Consider the following 17003-nt stretch of genomic DNA (forward strand, 5'->3'; position numbering starts at 1 on the left):
AGAATATCAATTTTTATCACAATAATATCAAACATCATTAAACATCAAACTAATAAATTTAAAATAGATTCATAATTAAAATCATAATATAATTTATTTTAGAATTTTTATTTTATTAAATTAATTGAAAATTAATTATATTTTATCATTTTTTAATCAAGTGAATGAATGATAATGAATTAACAAAATTTTTAAAATATATTTTAATTGAAAGTATATTTTTAGTAAATATTTGAATATAAAAGTATTTTTATAAATAATTAAATGAAAAATATATTTTAAAATTTATTTCTCTCATAACACTACTTAAGTAAAAATTTTCAAAAAAACTAAACTTATATTTGTTTGCGTTATTTTTCCAAAAAAAATAAAATAAAAAAAAAGATCAAACCTTTTGATAATTAAATCATCCAAAAATTAAGACAAAAAAATAATGTTGATTGGACCAAACTACCGAATACGTACGGGCTGAGTTCAGTGTGATATACTCCACCTAAAAGAAAAGGACAATTGACTCTAAAACTGTAATGCATAAATATAATTTGAAAATTAAAACAATTTATTCGAAACGGTTACACGAGGAAAAACGAAAAGAATAAATAGTTGTTTAGATTGTGAAACTTGTAATCAATTACTAAAACCTTAAATTCGATTACTAGATGATTTTATAAATTTAACTTTAATTCTAATACTTATAATCCTTTAACTAATTTTTTAATTAATAAAAAATATTATAAATAATGATTTTTTTAATAATATTTATTAAAATTATACATGTAACAATTAAATCCAAAATAATAATCAAGTGCCATAAATTCTCCAGTATCAACCATATATATATATATATATATATATATATATATATATATATATATATATATTATTTTTACATTACTTGCATTCACAGATATTGATCTGCTATATTAGAGTCACATCTTTATTAATTTATTAACGAGTGTTTTTACTTTCATATATTATTTTATAAATTATATATTATAAATTATCATAAATATTTTTTAAACTAATTATAAAAATTAAAAGAAGTTTAAATAAATGCAAATGACAAAATTCTAATTTTTTATTTTTACGAATTTTTAAATAAAAAATAATTAAATTATTCCAGATTTATAATTATAAAATATATATTATTTTCACCTTTTTTTTTCTAATATACAAGTATTAATTATAAAGTGCATTATATATAATATATATAATACATTTTATAATTAATTATATATATATATATTTTAATATATATATATATATATATTTTCACCTTTTATTAATTATATAATATATATTAAACTATTCCATTTAGGTGTATTATAAAGTATGATGATAATATTTTTATATATTTATTGATAGACTTAATTGTATTTTTTATTAAATGATCAAGCATAATGAATTTTCTAGCGTCAACCATTATATATATATATATATATATATATATATATATATATAGATATATATATAATTATATATCATTTATAAATATACTTTTATATATTTATTTTTAGTTTTTTAGTTAAAATGGAAATTAATATTGTATTTTTATAATTTCATAAGTACTTTTAAATTAAAAGTTTTTTCCTAATTCATATTTTAATTTTTTATACTTCAAAATGACAACTTATTATTTAAAATAATTCATTTCTTATGTTTTAATTTTTAATCTTTTGATGAAAAAAATATTTTAGTTTCATAATTTTTTAATTATTTTTTTACTAAATATGATTTATTTATACATAATTCTTAAATATAATAATTGTGCAGTAAAATTTTCTATTTTGAGAGGGATACGTAATCCCTCACAGATTGTGAAGGAATTTGTGACGGAATACAATTTTTAATAGTATTCCGTCACAGAATCCGTCACAAATTGTGAGGGATTCAAAATCTGTCACAAAATCCTAATTTTTTTATTTTTATGAATTTTTAAATAAAAAATAATTAAATTATTCCAGATTTATTTATTATATAATATATATTATTTTCACCTTTTTTTCTAATATACAAGTGAAAATTATAAAGTGTATTATATAATATATACAATACACTTTATAATTAATTATATATATATATATATATATATTTACCTTTTATTAATTATATAATATATATTAAATTATTCCATTTAAGTGTATTATAAAGTATGATGATAATATTTTTATATATTTATTGATAGACTTAATTGTACTTTTTATTAAATGATCAAGTACAAATGAACTTTCTAGCATCAACCATTATATATATATATATATATATATATATATATATATATATATATATATAATTATATATCATTTATAAATATACTTTTATATATTTATTTTTAGCTTTTTAGTCAAAATGAAAATTAATATTGTCTTTTTATAATTTCATAAGTATTTTTAAATTAAAAGTTTTTTCCTAATTCATATTTTAATTTCTTATACTTCAAAATGACAACTTATTATTTAAATTAATTCATTTCTTATGTTTTAATTTTTAATCTTTTGATGAAAAAAAATATTTTAGTTTCATAATTTTTTAATTATTTTTTTTAGCAAAATATTTTTTATTTATACATAATTATTAAATATAATAATTGTGCAATAAAATTTTCTATTTTGAGAGGGATACGTAATCCCTCACAAATTGTGACGGAATTTGTGACGAAATACAATTTTTAAAAATTTTTCGTCACAGAATCTGTCACAAATTGTGAGGGATTCAAAATCCGTCACAAAATCCTAATTTTTTATTTTTACAAATTTTTAAATAAAAAATAATTAAATTATTTCAGATTTATTAATTATATAATATATATTATTTTTACCTTTTTTTTTTTCTAATATACAATTATTAATTATAAAGTGTATTACATAATATATATAATACACTTTATAATTAATTATATATATATATTTCCCCTTTTATTAATTATATAATATATATTAAATTATTCCATTTAAGTGTATTATAAAGTATGATGATAATTTTTTTATATATTTATTGATAGACTTAAGTGTACTTTTTATTAAATGATCAAGCACAATGAATTTTCTAGCGTCAACCATTGTATATATATATATATATATATATATATATATATATATAGTTATATATATAGTTATATTATATAATTATATAGTTATATATAATTATGTATAACTTCTAAATATACTTTTATATATTTATTTTTAGCTTTTATAGTTAAAATGCAAAATAATATTGTCTTTTTATAATTTCATAAGTATTTTTAAATTAAAAGTTTTTTCCTAATTCATATTTTAATTTCTTATACTTCAAAATGACAACTTATTATTTAAATTAATTCATTTTTTATGTTTTAATTTTTAATCTTTTGATGAAAAAAATATTTTAGTTTCATAATTTTTTAATTATTTTTTTAGAAAATATTTTTTATTTATACATAATTCTTAAATATAATAATTGTATAATAAAATTTTCTATTTTGAGAGGGATACATAATCCCTCACAGATTGTGACGGAATTTGTGACGAAATATTTAGAGAGGAATAAAATCCGTCACTAAATCCGTCGCAAATTTTTTTTTTTATTAGTGATCCCGTTTGTGACGGAATTGTTAGAGACGGAAATTTTTCCGTCACAAAATCCGTCACAAACTCTAAAAATAAGTAGTCCGTCACAAAAATAAAATTTTCGTCACAAAAGTCGTCACTATTAGTGACGACATTTTATCCGTCACAAATTTTCGTCACAAATTTTAATTTTTTTAGTAGTGACATAGCCAATATTGGTCTCATTTTCTTTATCTTTTTTATTTTAGGAATTATTTTATAGTTTATTTTTTGACCTTGTATTTTAGGTCAAGTAGTTTAGGAGAATTTTAGGGTAGAGAGAACCATATGTGCATTAGAATGTAATTTAGGTTAGAATTTCATTTGAATTTGAAGCATGCATGAATGGACACGCCTAGGTGCTATTCACATGCCTCAAATCCAAATGAAATACCACTTACACTAGTGCAAAAAGAGGCTTTTACGTCACCTAAATGACGTCGGAACAAGGCACCACCGACGTTATAAAAACGCGGTGGCAGAATGGTAAATAATGGGAACTAATTTACGTCAGACAAAGGGGGGTCCGACGTAAATTATCCCATTAACGTTGGAGCTCTCACTGTCCGACGTAAATTTACGTCGCACCAACCCTCACCCGACATAAATATGCCCCTAACATCAAACGCGCAGTTCATTTTTCATTCCCGCGCTCCCTATTTACGGAAACTAATAATCCCTTTTCTCTCAATCTCTAAGTCTCTCAGTGCATTTGTTTCTACATTGGACGTTTGTAACTTTCTAAGTGTCTGCACATTACACGTTTGAGGTTAGTTTCTTGTCTACGCAAATTTTTGTTTTATTTTCTGCTATTTATTCATCTGGAACGGGCCATTCTGCTTGCAGAACGGCCCGTTCTGCTTAAATTTTTTGTATTGTAAATTGTTTATCTGGAACGACCCGTTCTGATTTTAGTATGGGCTGTTCCAGATAGGTTTCTGTTTGTGGATTATTTGTTTTTTTATTAGTTATTTTGTTGCTATATTGTTATTATTTTTTTTACTTTATTTGTCTATTCAGTTAATTCATTGTTTTAATAATGAAAGTTTAATTTTTTCAGGATTATGGAGGATTCTGGGTCTGGCAGTGGAAGGAGGGATGGTAGATCTGTTACCCGATTGTCTGGGTTGATAGCTGGACACATTGCCAAGGAGAGGACACCGGTTGAGGTGGATCCTCGTTCTGGCAAGGCATCAGGCCCAAATGCTGCCAAGTTTAAGAGCTATTTGGGAGTCCTAGCTCGACGACATGTTTCTATTATCATTCCATCATGGGATGACGTTCAGGAGGTTGAAAAGAACCTCATGTGGCAGGATATTCAGGTATATACTTTCACATCCCTTGAATATTATATAACTTAAATACATTATTTATTAATTGTTGTTATTTTCATAGCAAAATTTTGACATTCCCAACACTGAGGTCATGAGGAGGAAGATGTTATCTGCCCTGGCCACTAGGTGGAGAGACTTCAAGACTTTCTTGACACGGGAGTATGTATTTGGAGAGCGACAAAATGAGACTCCCTGTCTAAAGTACCAGATCACTGATGAGGAGTGGATGCAATTTCGTGCCACTCGATTGGACCCTTCGTGGCAGGTTAGTTATTGATAACTCTTACATTGACACAAATACTTAAGGTATATTTTAATTAATCTCATTTTCTTTTTTGTATTATTGCAGGCTAAAAGAATAGCTGCCCAAGAACGACAGGCCAAGAATGATGCACCCCATCTATTGTCAAGAGGGGGATATGAAAGAAAAAAAAGGAAATGAAGAAGGCTAGGGCAGAGGCATCATGGGTTGAGTCTGTTGACCGTGTGGAGTCACCTCCCCGCCATGAGATGTGGATAGCAGCCCAGACAAAATCAGATGGGCAAATGACTTCTGAGTCTGCAAGGGTCGTTGCTGATAAAATAGTAAGTAAAAATATACAAACTAAGACTCTTCATTTCAACTCATTTAATTCATAAGTGTAGTTTAGGGTATACTTATTGTTAATATGTTGTAGGAGGGTTTAGTTGAGCAGAGCACCCAGGGCTCATTTGTTTCCGATGGTCGGAATGATATCCTCACAACGGCCATAGGAAGGCCAGAGCGCGGAGGCCGTGTGCGTGGTGTTGGTGGTTCTTGGAGCCACCGAGATTTCTTTGGTGCCCGATCATTGATGAGCACTGTTGACTCTTGCAGTCAAGAGGTTATGTAGAGAATGGAGCAGAGATTGGAGATGCAGTTTGAAGAGAAATTGAAGAATATTCAAAAAGAGTTTGAACAGAAGTTTGAACTTTTGGCTCGTTCTCAGCAACAGACTGCAGTTGCTCATGATGGTGTTCGAGTCAGCACTAAAGGGAGTTGTGCTGCTCTAGATCCCTCACCGGATCAGACTCACACTGATGTACCAAACCAGTGTGAGTTATATGTTGAGGATGACCCCCCATGGTTAGTGGCTATTGGCCGAGTATTTGAGGGTGGCTCAACCATCCATGGTGTCCCTCTACAGCCAGACTAGACACAGGTTGTGGTTGACCAAGTTCAAGATGTTGCTGCTCCAGTGCCTTTGCCCAATACAGAGGTTCAACTAGTGGGGCAGGCAACCGGCACATTCTTAGCTTGGCCAAAACGTTTGGTCATGCCGCTTTCAGCACGGGCAAAGGTAATTATATTATTGCTCTTTTATATTCTTATAATTCTATTATTGTTTAACTAATTGTGATTATTTCTTTAGGATTTTATCAATCGTGGTAAGGAGGTCATGAGAGAACCTCATGTTGATGATGCTAATATCGCAGCAGCTGAGGATGATCCCATATCTAAGCTTCTAATTATATTACCACGATTAAAGAAGAAGCCAATTCAATTGCAGTGGGACATTAGAGTTTTTGGAGTTGATAGCGCTGCTGTTCCACTATACATATCTATGCTTGATGCATTAGAGATTGTTGTGGGAAACTCCATGTTAAATATTTCTATCATACAGTTGTGGGCCATGTAAGTCATATTTTCTTTTGAGTCTAAATTTACAATAATTACATTTAACTTATAATAATTATTTGTGTTAGGTACATGGACAAATTGAGTGTGGAGCATGCACAAGCAGAAGTATATGGATTTATTGAGCCTCAATCCATCCAAAAATCAGGAAACACTCAGGTTCAGATCCAGCAATATATGCAAACATGGATGAGTGACTCAAGAAGAGATATATACATGGCTCCATACATTGAAGGGTTAGTTTTTTAATTGATTTTTTAATCATGGTAATTTTATAACTAATTTGTTTGTCATACAATGTAGGTCTCATTGGCAGTTAATGGTAATCATTCCTAAGGAATACACCGTGGTGTGGTTTTGTTCACTACATCGAAAACCAAGCCACGAAATTAAATGCCAATTACAAGGGTAATTAAATTTTTTCATTATGTTTTAAAACTGTAATTATATATATTGGCTAACATTTGTTTTTATTTCAATTAATTAGAATCGTGTCTGGAGTTAATATTTTAAGTGGAAGAGCCAGATCATCAAAGTCATTGCATTTCATATACCCTAAGGTTAGCAAATTAATTCATATAGTCAATAATATTTAAATTTATTGACTTTGGAAATAATAGTTATTTGTTTATCATTTTAGTGTAATAGGCAACAAGACTCGTTTGAATGTGGCTATTACATCATGTATTGGATGAGAGTCATAGTTTCTGCGGGTATTATTGATTCTTGGGCGCAGGTAATTCATATCAAAATTTATTTAAGTATATTTACCTTTAGGATAATTAACATTGTATATTAATGACACTTAAATTAATGTTTCAGGTCTTTCAAGATCCATCTCCATTGCTCGAAGATGAGATGCTCAAGATAAGAGAACAATGGGCAACTTTTTTTCTTCAAAGTATATAATAGTTAGATTTCTAAGTTTAGTTAGTTAGATATTATGTTTATAGTTTGATAGTTAGTTAGTTTAGTTAGTTAGATAACATTGACAAACATATGTTTTATAGCTTTTTTAGGATAATAGGATTTACATTGTCATAATTTATGCTTTTTAAGATTTATATATTATTTTCTTTTTGTCATTCAATTTTGAAATATAATTTGAATTTCTATTCTGGACTGCCTGGTTTAGATTTGGTATTCTGGACTATATATATGCAGGTGTTGGGTATATCAAAAATTTATAAACGTTTTAAAAAAAAACCCCATAATTTTACGTTGGACATGGCTTGTCCGACGTAAATTTACGTCGGGCCTTGCAATGGCCGACGTAAATTTACGTCGGACAAGCCATGTCTGACGTAAAATTATGGCATGCTTTTTGTCCCTTTTTACGTCGGGCTGGGATAATGTCCGACGTAAATTTATGTCGTGTTTTAGAGGCGACGTAAATTTACGTCTCCCGTATTAACTTCGGAACCTTTTCCGACGTAAAAGGCTCAAAATACCCGACGTAAAAGACCCTTTGTGTACTAGTGTTAAATCACATTCCAAGTGAACACAAGGTCTGTGTGAGTGTGTGTGGGGTGAGTGTGACTGACCGAGGCACCCAAATTTGAATTTCAAATTCAAATTTGGGCGGACTAGGGTTTAAAGTGACCATACCATGGTTTACTTTAAACCCTAGTTAACCTAGCTTCTCTGACAATTTTTTTCATGCCTATATATACCTACACATTTGTATCTAACCACTTTTTGATGATATATGAGTTTTCACTTCAGAAAATTCTCTCAAAGAGTCCTTGTGAACCTTAGGGAAATTCTTCCTTCTTAAGCTCCTTCACAAAGGAATCCTTCCTTTGTGCTTTGGTGCTTCTTTCTCCTTCACTTAGGAGACAAACCAACCACAATTTCAACTACATCTTCATGAGTCTTAAAGTCTTTTTCAACCATTGAAACATCAAAGGAACACATGTGGACTTGGAGGTAGCAAGGAGAAGAACATCCATAATTTCTTCTAGCTTGTTCCATTGTGGAGTGCATTTTTAGGCTTGTTTTGCACTCAACTTTTGGCACTCTTTTTGGGTAATTAGAGATAATATGTATGTTATTTCACTCTTTTTATTTAAATAATTAAGTTATATTATAAGAGTAGAGGAGTAGTAGCAATTTTAAGGAATTTCCTCATATTTTTGCAGAATTTTTGGCTAGGCAGAAATCCACAGCTATAGCTGTGGATCTGGAGCTCGAGCTGTGAAAATTTGGGGAGAAATTGTGAAGTTCCAGAGACTTGAAGCTATAGCTGTAGATCTGGAGCTCGAGCTGTGAATCTGGAGCTCGAGCTGTGAATCTGGGGCTCGAGCTGTGGAAATCTGGAAAGCTGAAGCTCGAGCTGTGAATCTGGAGCTCGAGCTGTGGAAGTCTGAAAAGGGTCCAGAAAGTTGGAGCTATAGCTGTGAATCTACAGCTGTAGCTGTGGAGATAAAAATCACTTTTCTGCCCCTATTTTAAAGTTGATATAAACAAAGGAAAAGAGAGAAACAGTGGGGGCACAAAATTAAGGAAAGAAACAAGAAGCACATGAGCACTCAATTAAAAAAAAAAGAGAGACAAGGAGAAACAAACAAGGAAAAAGGAGACAATCATTAGTGGAAAAACCACTAATTGAACCAATAATGCAAAAACAGCTGTATATACATTGATTGGAGACTACAGCTGAGGAGGAACTGATTGGGGGCTGCAGCTAGGGAGTCACGTACAGGAGCTCCCAAAAACCTCTGTTTTTCATCTGCAACTTTGTACTCTCTTATGGAATTGGCTGCAGAATTTGTAATGGCCATGAGTGGCTAATTTCATTGAGGATTGGTTGGATGTAACTACTAACTCTTCTCCTTCTTAAATATATGCATTTTAATCTCATTATTTGTGTATGATTCTTTACTTAATGCTTATATCGGCTTGATCACCCGTTGTATGAATTTTTGGTTTTTGAATCCAGTTGGAAAACGTTTTTGAAAACCCGAACTGAATCTTGCACCTAATCAATTCTTGTTCTAGGGATAGACTTGATTTGGTTAGTCACATTGTTCAAGTTCTTGTTCTTAATGCGAAGTGTTGAACTCAAAACATAGAGGAATCATGTTTTGAGCTTAATGACTTTAGGATTCAACCTTGAGGAATCTTGTTGGATTACTTAATGAACGTGGAAATAATGGAATTAGAATAGCATTTATTTTAAGAAGATATATGAGTTAGCAAGTGCTTCCGAACCAATCCTTGTTTCTTAATCATTGTCTTTACTACATTTGCCTTATTGTGTTGTTTTAATCTATTTTCACTCATCTGAAATTTGAACATCATTTTCTTATAAATCATTAGAGTAAGAATTACTAATCACTCAAATCCCTGAGGACGATCTTTAAATACTACTTCGAAACTTGGTTCACTTGCCAAGTGATAGGTTTGCGAAAAACCCCATCAAGTTTCTGGCGCCGTTGCCGGGGATTTGGTGCTAATTAGTAATTTTTAATCTTGTGATTTTGCAATTGTGTAGATAATCCATTTTGTGAATAGCTACAATATAGAGATATTTGTCTTGTTGTGTTTTGTGGATTCACCTTCCTGTGCAGATTTCTTAAAATTGTATGAGAGGAAAAACTCCAGCTGAAGAATTGCATTTTGACCCTGAAATTGAAAGAACAGCAAGGAGGAATAATAGCAGAACAAGAAGGCTGAGACAGTTAGAGAGAATCCTAGAACAACAGCAGGATTTTCCAAGTTCTTCCACTTCATCAAATCAACCAATGGCTGAAGACGGAACAGGAAATAATAATGGTGGAAATGGACCAACTAGGCCTCCCAGAAGGACCCTAGGTGATTATGCACAACAACAGGGTCCTAGACATTTCTCCAGCATTGCAGCTCCAAACACTTCTAGAGCCATGGAGATGAAACCTGCCTTCCTTACCTTGGTTAGCTCACAACAATTTGCTGGCCTTGATCATGAAGACCCATACTCACACCTATCAAATTTCTATGAGTTATGTGGAACTATGGGAATTCCTAAGGCTGATGAGGAAGCTGTATATTTGAGGTTGTTTCCATTTTCTTTGACAGGAAAAGCTAAAGTTTGGTTACAATCTCACCCAAATCAAAGTTTGACAAGCTGGGATGATGTGGAAAATAAGTTTGTGAACCGATTCTATCCTTCATCCAAGTATATTAAGGCCAAGTCAGAAATCACTACTTTCAGGCAAGGTGCAGATGAACCATTCTGTGAAGCCTGGGAGAGATTTAAGTCATTGCTCAGAAAATGTCCTAACCATGGGTTTGAAGATATAGCTCAACTTAATTTCTTTGTCAATGGAATCAAACCTGAGGTGAAGATGTTATTGGATGCAGCAGCTGGTGGCACCATGATGACCGTGAGTCCAGAAGAAGCCACTCAAATTATAGAGTCTCTGGCATCTTCTGATCACCAAGCAGAGCATGGAAGACATCCATCTCATAGAAGAGGAGTTCTCGATCTTAACACTAATGATGCAATCCTTGCTCAGAACAAACTGCTGTCTCAACAGATTGAAGCATTGACTAAACAGATGGCCAAGATTCCACAACAGCTTCATGCTATTGCTTCTTCTTCAACACAACAAAAACCTTCTTTAAAATGTGATTTTTGTGGAGGAGATCATCCCAATGGTCACTGCTCTGAAATTCCAAATGAAGAAGAAGTCAACTATGTGGGGAACCAACAACAAGGAGGTAATTTTAATTCCCGTAATTATAACACTAACAATTATATGCAGGGAAATCAAGGTTGGAGAAGCAACAATAACAACCAAGGATATGGATGGAGGAATGAAGCTGGACCATCCAATAGGCCACCACCACAACAACAACAGCAACATCAACCTGCTTATCCTTCTATGCATGAAAGAACCAGCAAATTGGAGGATACTCTGAACCAGTTCATGCAGGTGTCTATGAATAACCAGAAGAACACAGAGGCATCCATCAAGAACTTGGAGGTGCAGGTGGGTCAGCTAGCTAAACAATTAGCTGACATGTCTGGAGGCCCATTTTCAGCCAACACCAAGACCAATCCCAAGGAGTATTGCCAATCCATAACAATAAGAAGTGGGAAGGTAGTTGGTAGTGATGTTGGGGTAAGTGAGAAAAATGAAAAGAAAGAAAATGTTGAATTAAGGGAGGTTGATGAAGAAAGTGAGAAGAATGAGGAAGAAAAAAATAAGAGTGAGAGTGTAAATAGTGAGAAAATAAGAGAGAAAAATGAGATTGAGAAGAAAAAAAAAAAAAAAAAGAAGGGCAAGGAAGTTAGTTCTACTGTTCCTATTAAAGACTTACCTTACCCTCATGCCCCATCTAAGAAAGAGAAGGAAAGACAATTCGCAAGGTTTCTGGACATCATCAAGAAGCTACATATTAATATTCCTTTCACTGAAGCCATGGAACAAATGCCTACATATGCTAGGTTCATGAAGGGATTGTTAACTAAGAAGAAAAGAATTTTTGAAGAAGAGACTGTGGAGCTTGAGGCAGGATGCAGTGCCATTATACAAAAGTCTCTACCTCAGAAGTCCAAAGATCCAGGCAGTTTCACTCTCCCTGTATCAATTGGTAATCTATTAGTGGGTAAGGCACTTTTAGACCTTGGAGCCAGTATTAACTTGATACCTTTATCCATGCTGAAGAAAATAGGAGAAGTGGAAGTGAGACCTACAAGAATGACCTTGCAGTTGGCAGATAGGTCCATCAAGCATCCACATGGTATAGTGGAAGATATGATTGTAAAGGTTGACAAGTTCATGTTCCCAGTTGATTTTGTAGTGATGGATATGGAAGAAGATGTGGAGGTTCCATTGATTCTGGGCAGACCCTTTATGAAGACAGCTCGAGTTCTCATTGACATGGATGAAGGAAAGCTGAAGGTGAGGGTCCAAGATGAGGAAGTGAGTTTCAATGTATTTGAAACAACAAAGTTTCCAAAAGGTCTCAAAGATTGCTTCAGAATTGATGCATTAGATGATGTGCACTTAGAAACTCAAAATGATTTCAAGAGCTCATCGCCACTAGAGAAGGCTTTGTCTATCTCTAATGAAGAGTTGGAAAAAGTCATTGGTAAAGCTTGTTATCTGCCAGTGGGATTGGAATATAAAGCATTTGGGGCTTTGAAGGCCTTAAATTATGATTTGAAGGCAGCAAGAGAGAAAAGAAAGCTTCAATTGCATGAATGGGAAGAAAGGAGATTGAAAGCTTATGAGTCTTCTAAGTCCTACAAGCACAAAGCCAAGATGTACCATGACAAGAGGATTCTGAATAGGAACTTCGAGCCTGGCCAGCAGGTATTGTTGTTTAATTCCAAGTTGAAACTCTTCCTTGAGAAGATCAAATCTAAGTGGTCAGGTCTTTTCTCAATTAAATCTGTCAAATCCTATGGAGCCATTGAACTTGAAGATCCTGCCTCTGGAAGGAATTGGTTAGTTAATGGTCAGAGGCTCAACCATTATTTGGGTGGTGAGATTGAGAGATTCACCACAAGCACACAATTAAAGGAGCCATGAACAAACAGGATTGTCAAGCTAAGGACATTAAATTAGCATGTTTTTGTTTTAATTTCGTAGAGTTGCTTAATTTTAGGATGATTGTGTTTGATGAGTTGCATGTTGTGTTTTTAATATGTTCAACATTTCTGGTTTAGTAAGTTTTGTTTATGTGTTGTGAGTTAAGATTTTGGATGTCATTTTGTTTTTGTGTGTGTGTTTAATATGTTGTATGTTTATATGTTTTACATATCTTTGTTTATGTGGGGTTTGTAAGTAGTTTAATGATTTGGAGTGTGGAGTGAAAGATATTTGTGCATAGAGAGGTTTGGTTCAATGTTTGTTGTGGTGTTATAATGGATTTTGGCTAAGTACATGTTAAAATCGTTTTCGCTGGGCTGACTGTCAATCCTTGGTTTTTGGGGTATAACTCTATCTGTGGTTATCCAAATGATACAAACTTTATGTCAATAGAAAGATAAGAGAAAATACTATAACTTTTATGAAGAAGCCATTTTCAAATTCCTTCATATACTGTGTTAAATATTCTAAAAACCGCAACAGTTTTAACTCACACTGGCAGCCTGACCCATGTTCACTAAAACAGTCATATCTGGAGTTATAGACCTTGTTTTTGAGTGATTCCAAAACGACTACACAGCTAACATCCACAGCTACAACTTTCATGAAGACCACATGACCAAATTCTGTCATTTTTGTGTCCAAAATCTCACCGCTCCAGCGCCAGTTTTCACTTAGCGCCAAGTCTCGGTTTGAGCCAATTTGTAGGTGAAAATTCCACAGCTGGAGCGCCAGACTCCACAGCCATGGCGCCAACTCTCTGGAGCTCAGCCTTGATCTCAAAATTTCACAGCTGCAGCGTCAAAATCTGCAGCTAAGGCGCTAACTTTCTGTTCCAGCACCATTGCTTAAGAAAGTTCCAGCGCTCAAGCGCCAGTTGCTACCGCCTTAGTGCCAACTCTCTGTTGGCCTCCTTGTTCATGTTAAATTTCCAGCGCTCAAGCGTCCATTCTCAGCGCTATAGCGCCAACTCTCTGGAGCATATGGAGAGGTGTTTCAACTCCAGCGCTCAAGCGCTGGCTTTCACAGCTAAAGCGCCAAGTCTCTGGTGCCAACTCTGAAATCTTGGGACTCAAAATGCGTGATAAAACCACTTTCCCTCCACCTTTTCATTTCTTACTTCCTCCACTCACGAACACTCTCCATCTCCCCACTCTTCATATCCCTTTTCATCAATTCCTCCTCTCATTATCTCTTCATTAAGATCCCCATTTTCCTTAGTCATTCCACACTAAAACACCAAAGCACTCATCTTTTTGCTGGGATTTCAAGGTAGAGTCTTCATCTTTCTTCCTTCTTCCAATGATCTTCGTATTTGTGAGCTCTTCATCTCTTTGAATCTTTCTCATAATCTTTCATCATTTATGAACTTTTTGATTGATTTGGAAGTACACCAATGTGGAATTGCATGAGTTTGGGTGTTTGATTCTTCAATATTGCACATGCATGATCCTTCTCATTTTCTGTCTATGTTGTGTTTGAAGAATTGCCTGAATGAGAAAAGTATTTGATTTGAACACAATGAAAGCTTTGAAAAAGGTGATCACTGAAATGGTTCATTTTTGTGAAGAAATGTAAACCTTGCATGGCAACAATTCACCTGCATTTTGCTTTTCTTTCTCATGTAAACCATGTGTTTGGTTAAATGCGTGAGTGAATTTGTGTTCTTTATCCAAAGTGTGAAATCATTGATCATGGAAGCAAATAAGAAATATTTGCTTGTTTATTGGTGGCTTGGAAATAACTTTAGTGCTTCACATGTTACAATGTTTATTGATCATTCCTTATGCCCCATGAAGAATTATATTGTGTTTGTATGATCAACTTGTAGACTAACTTGGTTGCAAGAATTGGTTGTAAAATTTTCAGATAGTTTGTTCAAAAGGTGGCAATTCAAATGGAAGTTCTAAAGCCACTCATAAAATCCCCGATGCACCAACCTCACCACCACCATCTGAACTGGCCTGGGGACAGTCCTATATTTTCTGGAGGGGGTAGAGATCAAGGAGATCAAGGTGAACAACTTCATGGTGGGGAGCAAGAGCATGAGCAAGCAATGATGAAAAGGAGGAGTTTAACTTTAATTTTATGCCATTTTTTTTAAATTCTAGTTGTTTAGTTTTTGTTTTGTTAACTGTTTGAACTATCTGGTGGTTTATATACTTTTTGTGAAAAAAAAAAAAAAATTTGTTTGTTGAAAGGAACTAAATGAGATGGATTTTAGATCAACAATAGTAAAAACACATCTTTTGATTCACTCAAGAATAGCTTGTTTTGCGGCTTGTTTTGAGGTAACACTCTTTCAACTTTGTTTAATCATGAAATTGTGAGTTATTTGATTAGCATGGCATGAAAAATCAATAACTGAACACTTAGCCAAGCTGGTGAGTGAGAGACCAAACAGTGCATATATATTTTTTCACTTTTGAGAGCCATCATCATGGTATATGTGTTTGCATTGGTTGAATCTTGAATGATTGCTCTTGTGAGAAGTTTTGGACAGGATCAAGGCATTCCATTGTAAATAACTGAAATCTTTTTAAGCCTAGAACCAAACAGCCAGCCAGAATTGAATCTATTCTTCAAAACCTGTTTGAGCCTTAACCTTCAAATCACCTTAAACCTTTCCCAAATACCAACTCATCACTCTGACCAAATTCTTGAGAGTAAATGAAAATGAATTGGGGATTAAGTTGGGGTAGTTGGTAAGAATTGCCAAGTGGAAAGAAAATGGGGAAAGTAAGCCAATGCAAGTTGAAGGGAAGAGTCACCCCTCCATCATTTTTCTCTGTTCACATTCAAGTGTGCTTGTTATTTTCATTCTGTCATTATTTTGAAATCAAAAAAAAAAAAAAAAAATCAAAAAAAAAAATCAAAAAATCAAAAAAATCAAAAAAATCAAAAAAAATAAAAAAATAAAAAAAATAAAAAAAAAATAAAATCAAATCAAATCAAGAGCAAAATAAGCAAGCACCTGTACAAAAAGTCTTAAAAGAGAGAGAGACCTCTTGAAATCTAGGCAAAGAACCTTAAGGAAAGAGGGTGTGTAATTAGAGGAAGATTTTGGGCTGAGAGATCTGGTTGGAGTTGAATATTTAGAGTGAGCAAAGTGGAGTGTTTGGTTCATGTTCATTTTACTCTCTTGAGTTTAAACCCTGTTAATCTGAAAAACCACATTCCTTTGTTAACCAAGCTTCAGTCAACCCTCAACTTTCCAAAAAAAAAAAAAAAGTCCTTGTGATCCTTAATTTCTCTCAAAGAGTAGTACTGAAGAGATGATATCAATGCTTATGTTCATAGAAATGATGAATGGACTTGAGAGAAACACTCACCCTGGAGAGCCATTGTTGAGAGAGTATGTTCAGATATTGGTTTGTAATGTTCATGCTATGATTTGCCTTGCAATTTTTGTGTTTGGGCATGGTTGTTGTTGTGGGCACCTCAGTGAGTAGAAATTGGTTTTTGATGGTGAATTGATTGAGTGTTTACCTATTGTTGATATAGAAGAAATCTTATGGTAGGAAGTAACCTTTTTGGTTTTTGATTGGTATCTTGTTGGGGACCAACAAGAGATTAAGTTGGGGTAGTTGTGGAGTGCATTTTTAGGCTTGTTTTGCACTCAACTTTTGGCACTCTTTTTGGGTAATTAGAGATAATATGTATGTTATTTCACTCTTTTTATTTAAATAATTAAGTTATATTATAAGAGTAGAGGAGTAGTAGCAATTTTAAGGAATTTCCTCATATTTTTGCAGAATTTTTGGCTAGGCAGAAATCCACAGCTATAGCTGTGGATCTGGAGCTCGAGCTGTGAAAATTTGGGGAGAAATTGTGAAGTTCCAGA

General features: G+C 32.9%; 1 protein-coding gene, 1 long non-coding RNA gene and 1 other non-coding gene across 3 annotated transcripts; 2 read left to right on the plus strand and 1 right to left on the minus strand.

Annotated features, from left to right (window-relative positions):
• The first annotated feature begins 6792 nt into the window (after nucleotides 1-6792).
• On the plus strand, nucleotides 6793-7309 carry LOC145953879 (uncharacterized). Its single transcript, XR_014431104.1, has 3 exons — nucleotides 6793-6983; nucleotides 7063-7135; nucleotides 7216-7309. It is a non-coding gene; the product is annotated as an uncharacterized LOC145953879 (long non-coding RNA).
• A 1044-nt stretch (nucleotides 7310-8353) lies between these two features.
• Nucleotides 8354-16396, plus strand: LOC145958342 (uncharacterized). The gene is made up of 2 exons (XM_083075312.1): nucleotides 8354-14431; nucleotides 15029-16396. The coding sequence occupies exon 1, from the start codon at nucleotides 10163-10165 to the stop codon at nucleotides 13097-13099; it is 2937 nt and encodes a 978-aa protein (XP_082931438.1). The 5' UTR covers nucleotides 8354-10162; the 3' UTR covers nucleotides 13100-14431; nucleotides 15029-16396.
• Nucleotides 10743-10848, minus strand: LOC145954008 (small nucleolar RNA R71). Its single transcript, XR_014431219.1, has one exon. It is a non-coding gene; the product is annotated as a small nucleolar RNA R71 (small nucleolar RNA).
• Nucleotides 16397-17003: the final 607 nt, after the last annotated feature.

Source organism: Cajanus cajan, chromosome 1 (genome assembly GCF_000230855.2).
Source record: "Cajanus cajan strain Asha chromosome 1, NIPB_CcT2T_4, whole genome shotgun sequence".
NCBI classification, from domain to species: domain Eukaryota; kingdom Viridiplantae; phylum Streptophyta; class Magnoliopsida; order Fabales; family Fabaceae; genus Cajanus; species Cajanus cajan.